At 36.5% G+C, this 17695-nt stretch overlaps 1 protein-coding gene across 1 annotated transcript in view; it reads left to right on the top strand.

Moving 5' to 3' along the window:
• IFT81 (intraflagellar transport 81) overlaps positions 1-17695 on the top strand; it is a 43142-nt gene that overhangs the window by 17791 nt on the left and 7656 nt on the right. The window contains exons 9-14 of the mRNA XM_050906533.1: positions 1005-1100; positions 3094-3240; positions 11717-11866; positions 13637-13765; positions 14916-15005; positions 16033-16119. Of these exons, the coding sequence (XP_050762490.1) occupies positions 1005-1100; positions 3094-3240; positions 11717-11866; positions 13637-13765; positions 14916-15005; positions 16033-16119 (699 nt within the window). The remainder of the gene's footprint in view (positions 1-1004; positions 1101-3093; positions 3241-11716; positions 11867-13636; positions 13766-14915; positions 15006-16032; positions 16120-17695) is intronic.

Raw genomic sequence — 17695 nt, 5'->3', positions numbered from 1 at the left:
TGCTACTATCATGCATTTTATAATATATAAAACAGGAATTTATTCACAGAAGGGAATTCTTATGCCATCTTCAAATTCAGGCCTGTTCCACCACTAATAGCTTTTGTAAAGGAATAGAATTTACAGGAGATATTTTTTTCAGGTGTTGGAGTATTTTTAGTCCTATTGAGCACTTTATTTGAAATACTTAGCTTTCAAAGTACACGGATATTGCTCACAGAAATGTTAGGGTAATGCCCAGCACTGTACCTGCATTACGTTTTGACTTCATTGGATTTCAGCACATATTTACACTGCTTGCTTATCAGCACTCATCTAGTTAGCAGAGAATTAAAGGAAGGTTGCTAGGGCTGTGGTTTCCATGGCTGATGAGAGTCCCAGCGTAGCATTAAATCAGGCCTGGAAAAGCTGGAATCAGTACACTGGTGTAGCTGTTTATGAGTTTCCAGATGCAGTAGGCTCTGAAGCTTCAGCTAGAATGAAGATCAACAATTTGAGACTACGGACAAACAGGTGCATTTTGCGGCAGTAGAAAGAAGGTACCATAGAGCTGGAATATGATGGTCTGTGACTCTTCAAAGTACTGGTGAAATTTGATATCACTTAGTCTTTATTTGCTCCCCTTTAAACTTCTGATAAATGGTTGAGTGAAAAGGAATTTTAGTTAATATTGATAAAATTACATTGTTCACATAGTATGTGACAACATCAGTCTTTTTTCTGTCTGTACCAATTCACATGCATTTTCTCTCCATGTACACCAGTTTACTTCATTTTCAGGGCCAACGTCATGCTTCTGCCTTATCATAAAGGCACAGAACTGGAAATCCAAAAGCATAGCCTCTTCCTGGCCAATACTTAATGACTCATTGAGTTTTTTGGGTTTGTTTCTGTTTTAAAAATGGAACTAGCTGGATTGTAAATCTGGTTTGCAAAGCATTTAATTCTTGGAGAAGACAAAGAAATAAAGCTCCATTTCCTTAGTTTTCTACTCTGTCTTGCAGATAAATGAAGTAAACGCACAAATAAATCAGCTTATTGAGAAAAGAATGATGAAGTATGAGCCAATTGATAGTAAATTTTCCATGTATCGCCAACAGGTAAGAAGGAACAAAACATTTTTTAAGCAGAAGCAGTAGAGCAATTTCAGTCACTGATTGTTTTACATACTGATTTTTTTCTTTAATTTATTTAGCATAAATCAGTGGAAATACATAATAACAGAGGACAAAAAGAAAATAAATAGCTGTTGAACATATGTGTGTTTAGGGCTGAGTCAAACAATTGCTTTCAGTCACGTTAGGGAGTTTGTGTTGACTGCTGTCCTGAAGCTGTTAGGTGTTGCCCTTCAGCTGCATCACAGTAATTCTGGAAGGATCATTTTGGAGGAGCTATTTTGGTAAAGCTCCAGCTGTGGACAGATTCTGAAAAGGCAGCATGTGGGCTGACTGCTGCAGTCAGACCTGGACGCAGGGCTTGCTTTCAGTTATATCCCTTGCTTGTGTTTGACCACATGCTATTTTTCCCATTACATCTATTAAGAAGGTATTCTTTGATTTTTTTCATCCTGAGGCTATAAAATAGTCTTTCTATAAAATAGGCTGTCTGGTCTAGTCTTAGTAAATTCACAAGTTATAAAAAGGATTTATGAACTCTGAGATTTTCAGAGCTTACGCAGAAATGTAAGTGATTTCTTTTCCAGGCAACCTGTACCGCTGCTAATTTTCTTGAAGATTTTCATGATGATGCTTACAGTGACGGTTTAAAAAATAAAAAGGCTAAAGTAAAATGTATCGGTGGGAGGAAAAAAATTGTGATAAAATGTGATAAAATCTTCAATCACATATGCAATATGAAAAGCACCATTTTGTTTCGTAAGAGATGCTCTTCTTCCCAAAAGAAAAGCCTGCTACATAATGTGCTGGTACCAAAGACCAACTGGCTTGTGATATAACTACGTTCAATGGAGGAACCACTCCAGGAGTTCAGGTTGCTGCTGTGAGTTGAAAGCATATGGTGGTCTTTGCTTTGTTCTGCTAGGGACTGGCTTCTGTTTCACAAAATAATCATATCTATTGTACCACAACTTGTCACTGCAGATATCTCATGAAGCAAAGAGCTGAGATACTACCCCAGGAGAATTCTGTTAGATATATTTTTAGAAATAAAGCTGGTCCTTTTAACCTAGTGTGAGAAAGCCAGGATGTATTTTGCTTCATTTTTTCTTAAGTTTTCCCTTTCATATGAAGAAACCAACCATGCCTCCAAATTCATGCGCATGCATCTAAATGAATGTGTTGTGTTATTTTAAAGTATTCTTAAATAGCATACTTTGGCAAGATAAAAATGCTTTTTTTCCTGAACTAATATATACTTACGTTCCCAAATCTCTTAGCTTCTGGTCAAATGTCAGGTACTATTAAATATTCTGTCTTGTATAAAATATTATTTTTTGAATGTTTTATCTTCTAGACTCAAAAAAAAAAAAAAAAATCTGTAATCTACACTATTTCTGTACTGTATTGCTTTATTCATCGTCTTCTAGCTATTTGCCAAGATTCAGTGGCTCGGTTCTGCTGTTAGTATAACATATTTCTGTAGGTTGGAGTAGGTTGGAGTTATAAAAATCTGTATTATGACATTTGTGAAATCTTGGATAACTTTCCAGTTAAGCCATGTTGGTGTATCTTACATATGCACAAAAAGGGACTAAGTAGAAGAAATGGAGCAGCTAAAATCCCTACCTTTTTCTTCAATGAAAATGAAAAAATGAGGTGAAGAAATGTAAATCTAAAATGTAAAATATATCGACATGAATCTGGGAGAAAAGGGTATGCTTGAAATCTCGGCCATACTGAAGAAAGTTGGGAGTCTGCAATCAGCTTCAATGGAGTTGTGGTTTAACCCACTGTATATAATGCGTAATCGATGCTTTTTTCTTTGCAGTGAGACATGCTCACGTTTCTTAATGAAAATCAGTTTCTGACAGTTAAAATGTGGTTTCAGTGGAATTTAATGGATTACATTTTACTAACGATTAAAGAAGGCAATTTTTACTTTACTTGTCCATATGCATTTTTAATGATCATGCAGGCATCTATAATTTCCCGGAAAAAGGAAGCCAAGGCAGAAGAACTTCAGGCTGCTAAGGAAGAGATGTCCAGCACTGAAAGGCAGATGCTACAGAAGACCAGTCAGGCCCAGGAGCTAGAAGGCTCTGAAGTTCTGAAAGGGGATGAGGTATGCACTGTAACAGTCGATATAAAGAAGAGGAAATTTTTAAGAGATGGATCAATTTTTGTTAACTCACAATTTCCTTTTAACTTCACATTGCAATAACTGCTTCTACAGTGTCTTATCCATTTTTATAGTATGTTGTCAAACTACATGGCCTCAGCGTTGCAACAGATTGGCCTCTGTTTTTTTAATGCACATTTTTTGTCATCAAATTCCGAAATTAGCATATTTGAAGACTTTTTTTTTCTTTTAATGTGCAGATAGTACAATGCTGTCTGGTGCTTTCAAATGCTTTCCAATATTTATACTGCAGCAGTGCTTGATTTGTAGCTTTTTTCAAATTATTAAGTTCGATTATTCACATTGTACCTAATAGATTGCAACGTACAGGAGGACTTAATGTTGGGCTGTTTTAACATTCCAGACTGAGTCAAAATAATGTCAATATCATCACAATGGTATGATGGTAAATAACTAACTATAGAAGTCAACAAGACTAATGAAAGGATTAGGAGTTCAAGTGATAAGTCATGTAGATTAATTTTATTATTTGATGTATAATAAAAATCTGCACTACTATCCGTTCTCTACATGATATATGATCATAAAGCATAATACCAGCAATTATCAGAAAAGCAGTTAGTCCTATTGTATTTATTACCCACAAAAGTTTTTAATTAAAAAAAATTTTCCCAGACCCTCCTGAAGTTTAGCTGCAATACCGACTTTGACTAGCACAATCAGCGTAGCTCAGGCAAAGTTATATTTGAAGCCGTACTTATCAAAGCAGCTTTTTCTTCTTCAAAAGTTTGCAAAGAATAAGGCTGCTGCAGCTGGGTAGTGGTTTGTCAGCAAAATGAATTTACTTTTCTTAAGACAATAATTTTTCTCAGCTTGCAAAAAGCCTGCTAAGTGTACTTACAGGCAGACTCACTAAAGCAAAGAGTATTTTAGCTGCATCATTCTCTGACTTAATATCTCTTTTCATTCCCTCCATATTGTGTTAATTTGCACTGCCATCATTTATCAAGAGTAACACTCTTCGCTTTCTTTTTTTTTTGTCTGTTTCTGTGCTTTTTTTACATACTACTCAATACAGGGAACGCCCTTTGTAGAAGGAACTCCCTTCCTGATCCCATAGGACATGCCTGCTCCACAAAAACCAGTTTTCTTTTAAAGGAGTTTTAAAGAGTGAATCAAAGATGGAAACGTGTATGCGTACACTCATGCATAAAGGCTTCCTGTATAATATGGAATCCATGCCTATTTCACTTGTGCCTTCTTGCCTTTCTCCCCTTCTGTAAATCAAGATGAAAACTACAGGTGGAAGCAAAGGCACACAGACTTTGAAGAATTAAGATGTTGATTTCTCTTGCCATAACATACTACACACATTCCATAGGTGTTCCACAGGTAGCAATAATAAGACCACTGCATTAGATTTCTCTCCGCTACAACGTTTTCAACCCCAGTGGGCATGTTGCTAAAGCCTTTGAGAACTTTTTAAGTAAAAACAAAAACAGAAAGCAGACAATCTGTGTTTCATGACATGTGATGGGAAAGAAGTGTTTAATTAATCAACAAGAATGCATTACCAAGACAGCAACATATGTTTTACATTATCTGTAAATGCCCTGTAAGGTAAGAAATAATTCATGTTGCGCCTGTTCTTGAGGGGGACAGCATACCCTGATCCATAGTAATTCAAGGAGAGCAGGGTAGGAGGGAAACATGGTTACAGAACCTCGTAAGAGGCTTAATAATGAAAAATTCAAGTTAGTTGTCTGACACAAGGAAGAGGCTCAAGGCAGAAAAAAGACAAGACCTGGTCTGAACACAAGCTGCATTCCTTTTGTTCAAATATGTTCTGCTTTTAACTTTTAAAATCTTTTCAAGTCTTCATTTTGAGGAGTGAAGAATAAATGACTGAGCACTTTGGACAAAACTATCAGCTTAAAATACGAAGTGTTTGTCTTTTCGTAAGAAGCATTTCCTGTTTTGTAAAATACTTTCTGCACATTGGCCCAAGGAAGCCATTGTTATACAATCCGTGTCCTGTTCTTGTTTATTACTTCATCAGGTATACTGTAGTGGTACTCATGGGCACCAGCGTAAAGCAGTAAAAAGAGTGTTTCCTATGGCTAACAACTAGGAAAGTATTTGAATTCTTGATGATTTTGATCACTTCTCTTTCAAAGGTCACAGATTCCTCATCTGGAAAATGGAGATAGTGATATTCAATTATTTTGTAAATTGCTGCTGCCGAAACGCTGCATAGGACCTTGGTACCACAGTCTTCGTATCTCCTTAAAGTACATTGCAAACGCATATTATAGAAACAGTCCGGCTTCAGAGTCTAGGTTGTGAGAAGACAGGACTGATAGATGAGAGAAAGAAGTTGGCAGGGAAGAGGTGATGAAGCAAAAGTGAAGTGAACAGGTTATCTCTCATCAGTAGAAGTCTCGGTTCATCACTCACCAGACAACCTTTTGCTATAGATTTGTTTCTGATATGTTATGCTTTTAAATTTGTATTTTCTGATTCAGTGCTCTGTTACTCCAGCTTTGAGCCAATACTGAAGGAAATGTTGATTAATGCAGTAGTGGTGAGTCACTGTTGCAATACGTATGTTCAATGGGGACAGAAAGAGGTTGTACATTCAACCTTCACTTTACACTCGCTGACAACCGAGCGCTTCCTTATGCTTTCTTGTTGCAGTCACACACATTTTACATTTCGTTCCTCCATTTTTAAAAAGGAAGAAAGAGGGGTTTTTAACAAATAGTTTTGCTGTCTTAAGTTTAAAATGGGCTTTTAATCCTGCCACGTTTAACCTACCTAAATGCTACAGTTAAAGAATTCTCCTATACCCCGTATTTCTCATCTTCTCTTTGCCTCGCTTTGCTGTATCCTCTTACATCATGGCACTCACAAGACTTGGCGATCAAAGAATCAGTGCCTTCCTAGCTTGTGCTCCCGTACCAGTATTTGGATCTCCAGTTGAAGTCTTCTTAGCACTTCATTCACCAAAAGGTCAATCCCGGCTTATGTTTTTAGGTGCTAGTGTTTTGCTTTCTTCTCTAATCATAAAAAGGAATGTTACAGCATTCCAGTTGATTGGAGAGGTTGTACAGCTAGATACAACTTCGAAGATACAGCAGGGAATAACCAATTCATTTACATCAAGCACAAAAAGGTAGGAGTAAATTGTCTGCTTCAGGGATTATGAAATCTTTTTAACTTCAAACAAAGTACAATGAGCATGGGGCAAAGTTGGCAGGCTGCTAGCTGCAGCTGTCAGATCCTGAAAATTAGGGAATCAAATGTTGACACTTAGAAGGCTAGATGGTTCAATTACAAGTGATCCTAGGTAAAGCTGTGATATTTTTAGCTCTTTACACAACGCATTGTACTTTTCAGAGTTCAGCATAGGGCCCCAAGAACCTAGACTTTCCCAAGGTATCAGAATAGACTAGTATCATAGCTGCGCTTAGCTGCAGTAGTTGAAATGAATATGGTTTGGGGAATGTGGCATAGAAAGTTCTATCAGTTTGTTAACAGATATACGAGGTTTGCATATTCATTTACATAAGGAGTTTAATTTTTTTCATACAAATGTTCATCCATGCTTACCTGCCCCGTGGTAAAACAATATAAAAAATGTTTCAATTTGCAAACAAAGAAAACAGTCAGTCTTGGACCATAGATCTTGTCACTTTTCCTCGAAAACTGTCGGGTCCATCTGAGTCCACCAGAAACAGTTATCTAGCTCCAAACTAGGTGGATGGATTTTTAAGAGAGTAGCTATAAAGGAGCTCACAACTCGAACATTAAATGGTTTAAGCCAGGACCCAGGATATATTATCCTATCAGTTTGCTATCTTTCTCTTAACTTTTCGCTAAGGTTCTAGGTACAGTTATATTCCTTTCTGTCAAAGGCTCCTTACACGTGAAAATAGGAGAGTAGCTGGTAGCAAGTTGTGAGAACAAAAGTGGCAAATCTGTAGGATTCTTACAGAAGCCAGAAGCTTTTTGCTGTAAGAAGTTAACCGTCGTTTAAGCCAAGTGTATGCCGTGATTCAGACAAATCTGAACTGAACTGAATGCTCTTTCAGCACCCACTGGCATGAATAAATCATCACTTTTATTGATCTGTGCATTTTCAGTGATAACTGAAAATGGTTTTTCATTATAAATATTCTGATTGATCCAAATTATTAGTAATGGCTACTTTAATACCTCTGACTTCAGAAGCAAGCACTCCTAGAAGAGATATCCTACCTAATGCTAATGAAGAATTTTCCTGATTGATCTGTCCAATGAGCAGGCTGTCGGATGCTTTCATTTTAATAGATTGAGGTAATACTGCTCGTATCTTTTAGAAGTTTGTCCTTCTATGTATGAGTTATTAACTATATCCAACAGTGGCTTCAATTTAGAGCCTTTTAGGAAAAAATACTGAAAATCTCTCATGATCAGGAACTTTTTCTAACTGAAGTTTAATACTTTGGACAGCCTGTATCCCGTTAATTGGTCCAGTTAGAAAATTACATCTGTTCCTCAATTCTTAATAAAAATAGAGATAGTCAGCTAAGATTTTCTGCAATGATTGTGCTTATGCAAATAATTTTATTAACAAAACTGTTTATTTGGAACCTTGTTTAGATTATGCATTTCAGAAAGATATCTTTTTTTTTTTTTTACAGTTAATACTTTGTTTTCTGTAGTGCTTCCGTATGAAGAATATTTTGATTACTATAACACAATCAAACTGATACAGTAATCCAGAAAATACTATTTTTAAAGATTTGGCTCAAAAGTGAGAGATTAATCTGGGATTTGTTCTTTTCTGAAAACAAGCTTATCCATTTTCTCCTTTAATGATAATCTTGGAATAAGAACCTTGTGAAAACTTCACGTAGGGCAAATGTTAGTTTTAAGGAGACGAAACGATGGGCTTATAGTGAAAGCATAAGACTAAGCATTAGAGGAGCTGGGCTTTGATCCCAATTCAGCAATGCACTGAAGCATGTGGTCGACATGCTTATGTTCTTTCCTGGAGCGGGGTAACCTGCCAGACTCTGTATGGCCCTGGAGAAGCCATCTTAATAGCCGTGATTCAATTTTGTCGTATTTAGAATTGTCTTAATTACTTCACAAAAGTGTAGTAAGACTTAATCTGGTGATAGCGATCTCGTTCAGATTGTGATAAGTGGAGAAACATAAAGTACTAGCGTTGCGGGATTCTTTCAATAAAAATGGAACATAATACAGGAAATCTGCCCAGGGATGCTAGATACCTGTATGCTGCAGGACATTATATGAGAGATCGAAGTCCTGTTTTCATTCACTCTATTTCATAATCGAGGTTCCACGCTTGTTATGTTACAGTCACTCATAAAAATAGCCAAGTGAAAAAGCATAACCTTTCTTTGCTTTCATTTGGATAGTTTTTATATCTCAGGGGGCTCTGACTCGGCTAGCAAACACGGGTCTCCAGGCTTGTTTACTTTAACTGCTAACTCAGTGCCAGCATTTGGTTCTTGTCCAGTCATTTAATCTTTGAAGCTTAAAAAACTATTTGTGTTAAGTTGCTTGAGAAAGAAAAGCTTACTAGTGGACATAGCCTTGAATGGTACATCACTGCGGGCACTGACAGATCCATGGGAATTCTGTAGGTTGAGCCTGCTGAGTTTCTACGCAGGGAGCAGTTGACCTGGTCTATGGGAAAATGTTGCTGCTCAAAAATGGATTCCTTTTGGTTAGTTAACTTTAAAGTGCTACAGCTAGGAAATGTTATTCTTTTGTGAACCATTCAAATTATTTAAAAGACCTCTTACCGCAGTAAAATACAATGTTTTATAGCATTTTAAGGGCTTGATTTTTCATCTACATATAGATGGGAGCATGAGATGTATAAAGCTTCAGAAGTAATGTTTACACAAATGAAAGCACTGGTATTTTACAAGAAGCTTATTTTTCAGTTCTGGAAACCTACGGAATGATTCTCAGCTTTTGGGCTGAAGAAACCGGATTTTGCCATGAGATTTCTACAAGCTGCTGATTTAAGTGGAGTCAAATCTAATAATTCCAGCTCTGAATTTGGCCCTGGATCTAAAGAAGCCTTCAGTTAGTGAGATGTTGAGGGGCTAATCTGTGCTGCGTTTGGCGTAGATGAAGTCTTTTGAAAATTCTGCCAAACTATCGATTGATTTTCTACAGATATTATCATTTTGCTACCGTTGTTTATATCTTGTTTTACCTTGTTTGCCGCAATAAAAGCTATGTGAAAGGTTAAGTTTGCTTTTAAAAAGCCAGAGATTGCGATGAAAGATAGACATCCATCTCCTAAAATGAATAGGTTTCGCTTGTCAATGTGAGCAACTTGTAGTTCATTTTAGATGAAATTCTTATTATACAGTCCTAACTTTATCAACTAATAATAGAACATTGGTGGAATCAGTTCTTTAATCAACAAGATCCTTTGACTTCCATTGTAGAATACATTATGCTTTGAATATTGAATATGCAAATACTCTACCTCCCACTCGAGCTATTTTCAAGACCTTAAAAGTAGCTATAGAAGTGAAGAGAATAATAGTTTGCTTTTCATCCTGGGATAAACTGACAGAAAATCGTTCAGATTTGATAGCTGTATGTGGTCACATATTACGTAAGTTTAATCCTTTACATCATTCTTTACTATATTCCACTGGTCAAATGAAATATCTCAGGAACTACTCGATCAAGACAGATGGCTGTGCTTCCCTTAAACTTTCCTCAGTTAGTTGGAGAGATTGTATTTATACTTTTATAAGCTCTTGAAAAACACAGAAAACTTGGTATTGTCTAAGCAATTAAAAAAAAAGAAGTCTTTTGTAGTAACTAAGAGGATAGACTTGAATTTGCTATGAAAAAGAATTAATTCTGGTAATACTATATTAAGTGTGCCAATAATATGACAAAGACAGTATGACAGCAACAGAACTGCCTCCGCCGTGCAGTGCTGTGGCTTAGGTGACCTTGTCTATCCTTGTCCTAGGTAGTACGCACAATGTAAAATGGTATTCCAAAGCCACACATAGTCCAATCTGCATAGAGCACATTGAGTAATTTGTGGGTTTGTTCTTTCACCAAAAACGTTTATAGCTTTTGGCTTTAAAAATAGTTCTGGAGCATAGCAAGAGAGAGGCAGCTTTGGCCTAGATATTGCACAGGATGGCAGATGAACAGGGTTGATTTCATTTTGGGCATTTTGCCCAGGACACTTTTTATAGAACATACAGTTACTCTGGGGGTTCTTAGGCTGTGGTCACATTGGTTTTTTGGATTTATTCTTTAGAAGGGAGAGGCATCATTTTGCAAAAAGAAAAAATAATGGAAATTTCAAAATCTAAGTTCTTTTATGTTTGAGTTTTCAACTTGTATCACTGCTAGTGGGACTCCTGTTTTCTCCTTGGGGCTGCCTGTTTTATGCTCACTCTGCACACGCCGAACCCCTCCTCATCAAGGAACATTCTGAAGCCTGTTCTTACATCATTTACTCTAATAAATTTTATTTGCTTTCCATCTCTCTAGCTGAATGCATTTTTGAGCTGTGACTGGCATTTGCCTCATAGCTCTCACATAAAATATAATAAGAGCTAAGCCTGTTTGATAGATGGAAAACATTAAGGCAAAGAAAAATATTACATGTTTGTTTCAACACTTGGTATTTCATATGTGTTACAAATTGAACACACATGGATTCAGATGTAAATTAGCTAAGGCTGTTGATCTGTAAGGATATGTATTATTTTACTTAGTCCTTAATAAAAATATAAATTCTCCATTACTTTAGATTTTAAGTGAAATAGATATTGCATTTCTCTGCTTCTATGCAAGGACTCTGCTTTTATTTTCCTGTTTTTAAAAACTCAGCCAGTGATATCATTTAGGTCTGCAAGAGTCAAGGAAAGAGAACAACAAATTTTAACTATTCAGAACTAGCATTTAAAAAAAAAAAGATAGTCTTTTCCCGTGCTCTCTTCTCTTCCCATTTTTCAGCACTTTCTGATCAAGTTTCTTGGTCTGGAGAGCTCTTTGGGGCTACGCACTGCTGATCTGGTGCGCTGTTACAAGTGCAAATTACTATTACATTAACTTTTTTATTATCCATGATTCTCACAGCATTTTGCAAAGAGTAATTACTTTTCCAACTGTCAAATGGTGGTGAGCAGGACTGAATGATCTCACTATTACAAATGAGTGAGCTGGGACAGAAAGCAATAGAGCTGGTTTTCTTGATCTCACTCAGTGAACAAATGCAGAGCTGAAAATAAATAGACCCTGGGAATCCTGAATTCCAGTCCTCTGTTCTAAACACTTAATCTTCAATATGCAGTCCAAGTCGGATAATTACATTTTATATAGCAACAGTCCGTGCTAAGGCCCTTTTTTGCTTTAAGTTAAATGATATTTCTATTCTCTCTCTTTCCAGTTTAAACACTATGTTAATAAGCTCCGGAGCAAGAACACGTTTTATAAAAAGAAGCGACTGGAAATAGCAGAAATTACAGCTGAGTACGGTATCCTCCAGAGGACAGAAGAACTTCTAAAACAGCGCCACGAGGCTATTCAGCAGCAGTTGGTAATACAAGCATTTACTGCTCCCACAGTCCATCACCCTTCCTTCCCTGATAACAGCTATATCATAAGATGGATGTTGTTTTGTTAGAGTCTAATGTATATCATCCTCAGCTCGCCTGCTGTCATTAGTAAAAGAGTCATTAGGGTATAAAATTTATTTTTGTCTGTTGACTATGCTAAGCTGCTGTACTTTATGTTCAGCAACTGTTTCTTACAGGCAGTCATGACTGTTCTGCAATTTCTTTTTAGACTGAGGGGCTTGACCCTGCTTTTTGAAGTCGATGGTAAATCTTCACTAACTCCAGTTAGAGCAAGGCTGGATTCTTAAATTAGTTTTTGGTATCCACATACGTATTAAGGGCTTTGAAAATTATCAACAGCAAGTAGGATTCAAATTACTGCTGCAAAATATATAGGAATAGTACTTAAAAAAAGAGCGGGCAGGAAGGAAACATTCTAACCCCAGAATATTTAGAAGAAAATGCATTTCACAGTCAGTGAAAAATTTAAAACTGGATGAATGCTTTTTCTAAGCCAGAACAGCAGGAGAAGGATTTCTGCTCTGCATAACTGTAAGCATTCGGGGAACATACATGCATCCCAAATGCAATACTACTGCTGCAGTATTTTCTTCCAATACCAGTATTCTTGTTATCAAAATACTTGCGTTTTATTTATCTTATATCTGTTTTGTTATATGTACGTATTTTGCATTTTTAAACATAAAAGTATTTGCCTTATTAAAAGAAAATTCAAAGTGTGAAAATACATGGGATAGACTTTGGAAAGATACTCACATAGATGCAGTGGATGATGTCATGGTATTTCAGTAGGGCATGCATTGTTTAATTAAAAACAAAACCAGAACTGCTACCTGGGTAGAAAGAAGCGCCTAAGCCGTAGGATCAGAGCTTTTTCTCATGATTGCTACTCAGCTAGAAGGAAGGTGAATAAACACTTACAAAGTGTTTATCTACAGCAGGATAGCTAACGTACACTGGTCTTCTCACAGGAAAATCACAGCAGAGACAAAGCACTAGAAGTTTTGCTGCGAAGTGGCTACACATGGCCAACAGTATATTCTCATTCAAGTCTGACCTTTTCTAAACTACCTTGTAGTAAAACTACAGAGCTTTGACTTCATAAAGTTCTTACCACCCATAGAATCAAATATACTTCTTCTAGCCCTGTCAAACTGCACACTGCTATTAAAGTCTACAAAATGCTCCCATCATGGTAGCAGTAGCTATTAGCAGAGACAAATCGTTTCTTAAACATGTGGTTGTAAAGGTTTTTGAGGATAACGGACTTGGAGCTCGTAGATACACAGCACTTTTAAGAAGGAATGTTTTACTTTTTAACAAATTGTGGATGCGTAAATCAACACTTAGCTTTCAGAGTTCACAAAATACCCTCCTTTCGTCCTTAATGAGCAAGCATTGCTAAAGACCATTACATCAACGTATAATTAAATGTAAAGTTTATGTAATGTAATGCTAGAATTTGGTAAGATGGTATTAGTATTACTATAATGAATACAATACTTATTTAGTTTTGCTTGACAGTTGTTTCAAAAATAATTAGCTACATCTTCAGATTAAGCATCTGGATTTTACACATTGAACTTCTTCAGAGCCTGACCTAAAGCCCACTTTACTTTGTAGAAACTTTCTGTTATACAGAAATATACAATATTTTGGCTTTATGAAGGAATTTGCTATGTTACTTGATTAATGGACTCACGTTCGGCATTTCTTTTTTGTGTCTGCAGCAAGCTATTGAAGACAAGAAAGGTATTTCTGGCTATAGTTACACCCAGGAGGAGCTGGAAAGAGTATCTGCAGTAAAGAGTGAAATGGATGAAATGAAAGGCCGGACACTAGATAACATGTCTGAAATGGTGATTTTTGTCTTAAACTATTGTATTTCCTCAATTTGAATATCTGGTTCCTCAGCATATAAAACCAAGTTTAATATTTTTGTTTGGGTTTTTAATTTTCTTTTAATCTATGTTTATATATTTAAAAAAATTTCAAAGAGTATACATCTGCAAAGGTAATCTTGAAAAAGTTTACTAATATGTGCATTTCTTTTAACGTACGAGGAAGAAATTTAGAATTATAAAAAAAATAAATCCTACAAATAAATCCTACTTTCTTCCCCTTCAGAAACATTAGGGATATCAAGTCTTGTCATCTTTGGCTTTTTACTTTTTTCTGATTCCAGAAGAGGTTTCATATTTGTTCTTGCACATTATTTGAAAGAGATGAATGGTTTGAATCTTTAACGGAATCTTTTTCTAAAATGTTTGTACATCACTGGAATTAAGCATTTGTTAAAAAAATACTTAATATGCCTAAAGAGCTAAATATCTGGTCTTCTTCTCTATAGCCTAATTTTCAATTGCCCTTAGAACTGTCATGTTTTAATTTAACTTCCCACATAGCCATAGAAGCAAGACAGAACTTGAATTTCTAATTTGAAAATATTATAAAAGAGCAAAAAGCAAAATAGCATTCTTTGAAATCATTAGGGTACTTCTAAAATAAAGTGGTATAATTAAAACAGAATGACTCTCAAATAGAAAGCTGGATCAAATTTGAATTTTCAGTATAAATATTTTAAAGTGACTCTGTTGTAGCATTTTCAAACTTTATTTAACCTATGCAGGTTAGTTGGTTTGTTTGTTTTCTTAAGGATTTCTTCCTTTCTCTCAGTCCACCTCTATGCAACTCCTTCATTTTCCCCTACTCCTTAAGCTCTTTCGGTGTCTGGCCCATCGGCTGTCTTTGGACTTCTCTGCGATCTTCGCAGTTGAAACAATGGGAGCAGAATTTGTCTCATTTGTGGTAGTGACCTCACTGCAAGATGGGCTCTTTCCCTTTGTTAATTAGGCCTGAACTTGCGTTATGTTATATATAGTTCAGGCTTCATCGCACATTTTTTCTCTCCATATTTTGGTTTACTTCTCTTTCTTTTCGCATTCCTAATTATATAAATGTACTATTAGTATCATAGTGTTAATGTATATTATTTTGTCCCTCTCTCAGGTAAAAAAACTGAATACTATGGTGGCAGAGAAGAAGGCAAGCCTAGCTCCTGTTATCAAAGAACTGAGACAGTTGCGTCAAAAGTGCCAGGTTAGTAGAAACACTTCTCTCATTCTATGTAAATAAAGTCAGAATCACAAATAAGTCTAATTTCCAGATCTCTGGAGTACTGTACAAGGATATAACCAACTCTGAAGGAAAGCTGGAAATAGCAGAATGGGTCAACAGTGATTTGCAACAGGCAACATGTTAAAGACTGGAATTTGTAAAAGCTGACAGTGCAGGCACAAAATCAGGCTGAAAATTTTGTCCTTTATAGGAATTTTTAAAATTACTACACCAGGGGAAAATTTTAAAAATCATGGTTCAAAACCATAGCAGAGTTAGTTTTCAAATTGGTTTCAAAGCTTTTTCTGCATCTCAGCACGAATGATCTCAACTAACGCTCTCCTTTTTAAATGGATTGCAAATAGTATCTCATCCAAATAGTTGAATGCATTGATCTAAGTCCTATATCAGTCTGTAGGAACGACAGATTTATCCATTGGTTTTCAAAATTTTATAGAAAGCTGAAAAAAAGAAGTCATTCAGGTCCACAGCTGCTCTAAGTTGGCTCAGTGCCATGGAAGTAAATAGAGCTATCCATTTATCAATCAATTAAATTTCCAGAAAACTTCCTTTTAATGGTTCTATTAAAAGGGCCAGCAAATGAAATCCAGCTAAGGTGTTTGTTGTGTACGACTAGAGAGCTGGCTTTTCATAGGTAGCAAGTATATTAGTCCTTTCTTAATCTCTATTTTTATAATTATTTTTCCTTTCTTCGTGCAAACACTGCCCTATTAACCTACCACATTAAAGCTATGGATGTGGCTGTAAAGAGGCAATTTGCATGCTGTGGTGCGGCGTATACAGCTGATCCTCCAGTATGCAAGTGGAGGCTAGTGGCTTCCCCCTGGGTAATAATACCCGTGTGCCTGCTAGGTTTATGTAAGTGCCTGTGAGCGTGCCAATAGCTGAGGTTGGTGTGCGAGACCGACAAGAACACAGTCTGCCTGAATGTCACATGTCAGTCAATTGAAGATTTCATTTATGTACCCTTTTGCCCTTTTCACATAAGGAATTAACTCAAGAATGTGATGAAAAAAAAATCCAATACGACAGTTGTGCAGCGGGGTTAGAGAGCAATCGCTCTACACTGGAACAGGTAAGACGGTGGCTTGTTCATGCATATTAATAAATGCTGTGCAACATGTTATTCACTATGGTACAGTATTTTCCCTGCCTTCCCTCTGGATATGGAAAGTACAAATCCACTTCAGGTGGAAATGAGTCAATGGTGATCCACAACTATGCAAATCATGCCTGAAGCTGCTACGGACTAGCTACAGGCGCACACATCTCCTGTTCTGAAGAGCAACACATGAACTCAGTGGTACATCGGTCCATCCACCGACACCCAGCTTTGATTAGCAAGGATATTGTAAAAGAAGATGCATCTGCCAGAAATCCTGCTGACCTAGATAGTATCTGTTAGGAAAGAATTTGACCATAAAATAAGGATTAATTTATCAAGACAAATCTTTATCTGCGTTTAGCAGATTCCTTAAATTAGCAACCAATCCAATGGAAAATTAAGGCACTGAAATTGATGGCAAGGATACTTCATTAAATGTGACCGTCTTGTATTCTTGCACACAACAGGTTTTTAAAAATACAACCATATAGGTATAGCTAAGAGCTTGTGTGCATGTAGTTTATGCATTACTTGAACTATAGCACTTTTAGGAAAGGAGGTACTTAAACCAGCGCAATCCTTTAAGGTGGGGACAGTATTAATATGTTTATATGAATCTGCTCTATCGCACTAGATCACCTCCTGTGAATTCTGGCTGGACTTGATTTTTCAAGGCCTTGCCCACATAAGGAATATATTTCAAAATAAAAAAGGCGTACATTTGAAGTGTGGGTGGATATATAGATAATTCTTTTCCTGCACTAAAAGTACCTTTGTATGGCTTAATCCAAGCAAAATAAAAGAATGTACAGATGAACCTGCTATGAAGTAGACCTTCCATAAGAACTATTTTACAATAGCAATCAAGGCTTTTTTTTCTTGGCAGACAAATCTTAGTCACTTTCTAATACGTGATGACAATCACATCCACTGATTAAGCTGGACGTGAGTGTCAGCAAACTCTTGCGGTTGAACAGTAGAATTCAGTTTTCCAGCTGATGGGCTGAAAATCACATGGTGACAGAGCTTTGGAGTTGACAACTGCTGTGCGACCTGGAGTACACGAATTCCATTTGGATTATTAGGTTTTTTTGGTATGCACCATTTAGAGATGGGTCTAACCCACTATCTCCATACTCCTCAACATAATCATTGATTGCTAATTAACATACTATTAACATGTCTGTAGCTTCTAAGATACATTTTGCAGATGTGTTCCAGGAAATGCTTATTCACAACTGCATTTAGCCCTTCAGATGTGCTTAGGAACAAGAGTCTTGGCAGCACTTGTGAAGTGTCTGTTAGAAGTCAGTCATATTAATAAACACCTATTAACAATCGTTTAGCATCTCTAACTGTGACTGAAACTGCAAATCTAGAGAAGTGAATTGTCCTTCACTTTAAAAGAGACTTCTGTAAAGCCCAAATTACAGAAACATTTAAGAAATTATCAATTCAGTGTTATGCCTGTTTCTGTGATGGACTCTCATGGTTTATACAGCAACACAGGGCATCTCCTGCGGACTTGCAGTTACGATGTCCTTTG

Source organism: Gymnogyps californianus, chromosome 16 (assembly GCF_018139145.2).
Source record: "Gymnogyps californianus isolate 813 chromosome 16, ASM1813914v2, whole genome shotgun sequence".
In the NCBI taxonomy this organism is placed as follows: domain Eukaryota; kingdom Metazoa; phylum Chordata; class Aves; order Accipitriformes; family Cathartidae; genus Gymnogyps; species Gymnogyps californianus.
Note: the sequence above shows the minus strand (reverse complement) of the source record. Positions and strands in the feature narration are given on the sequence as shown.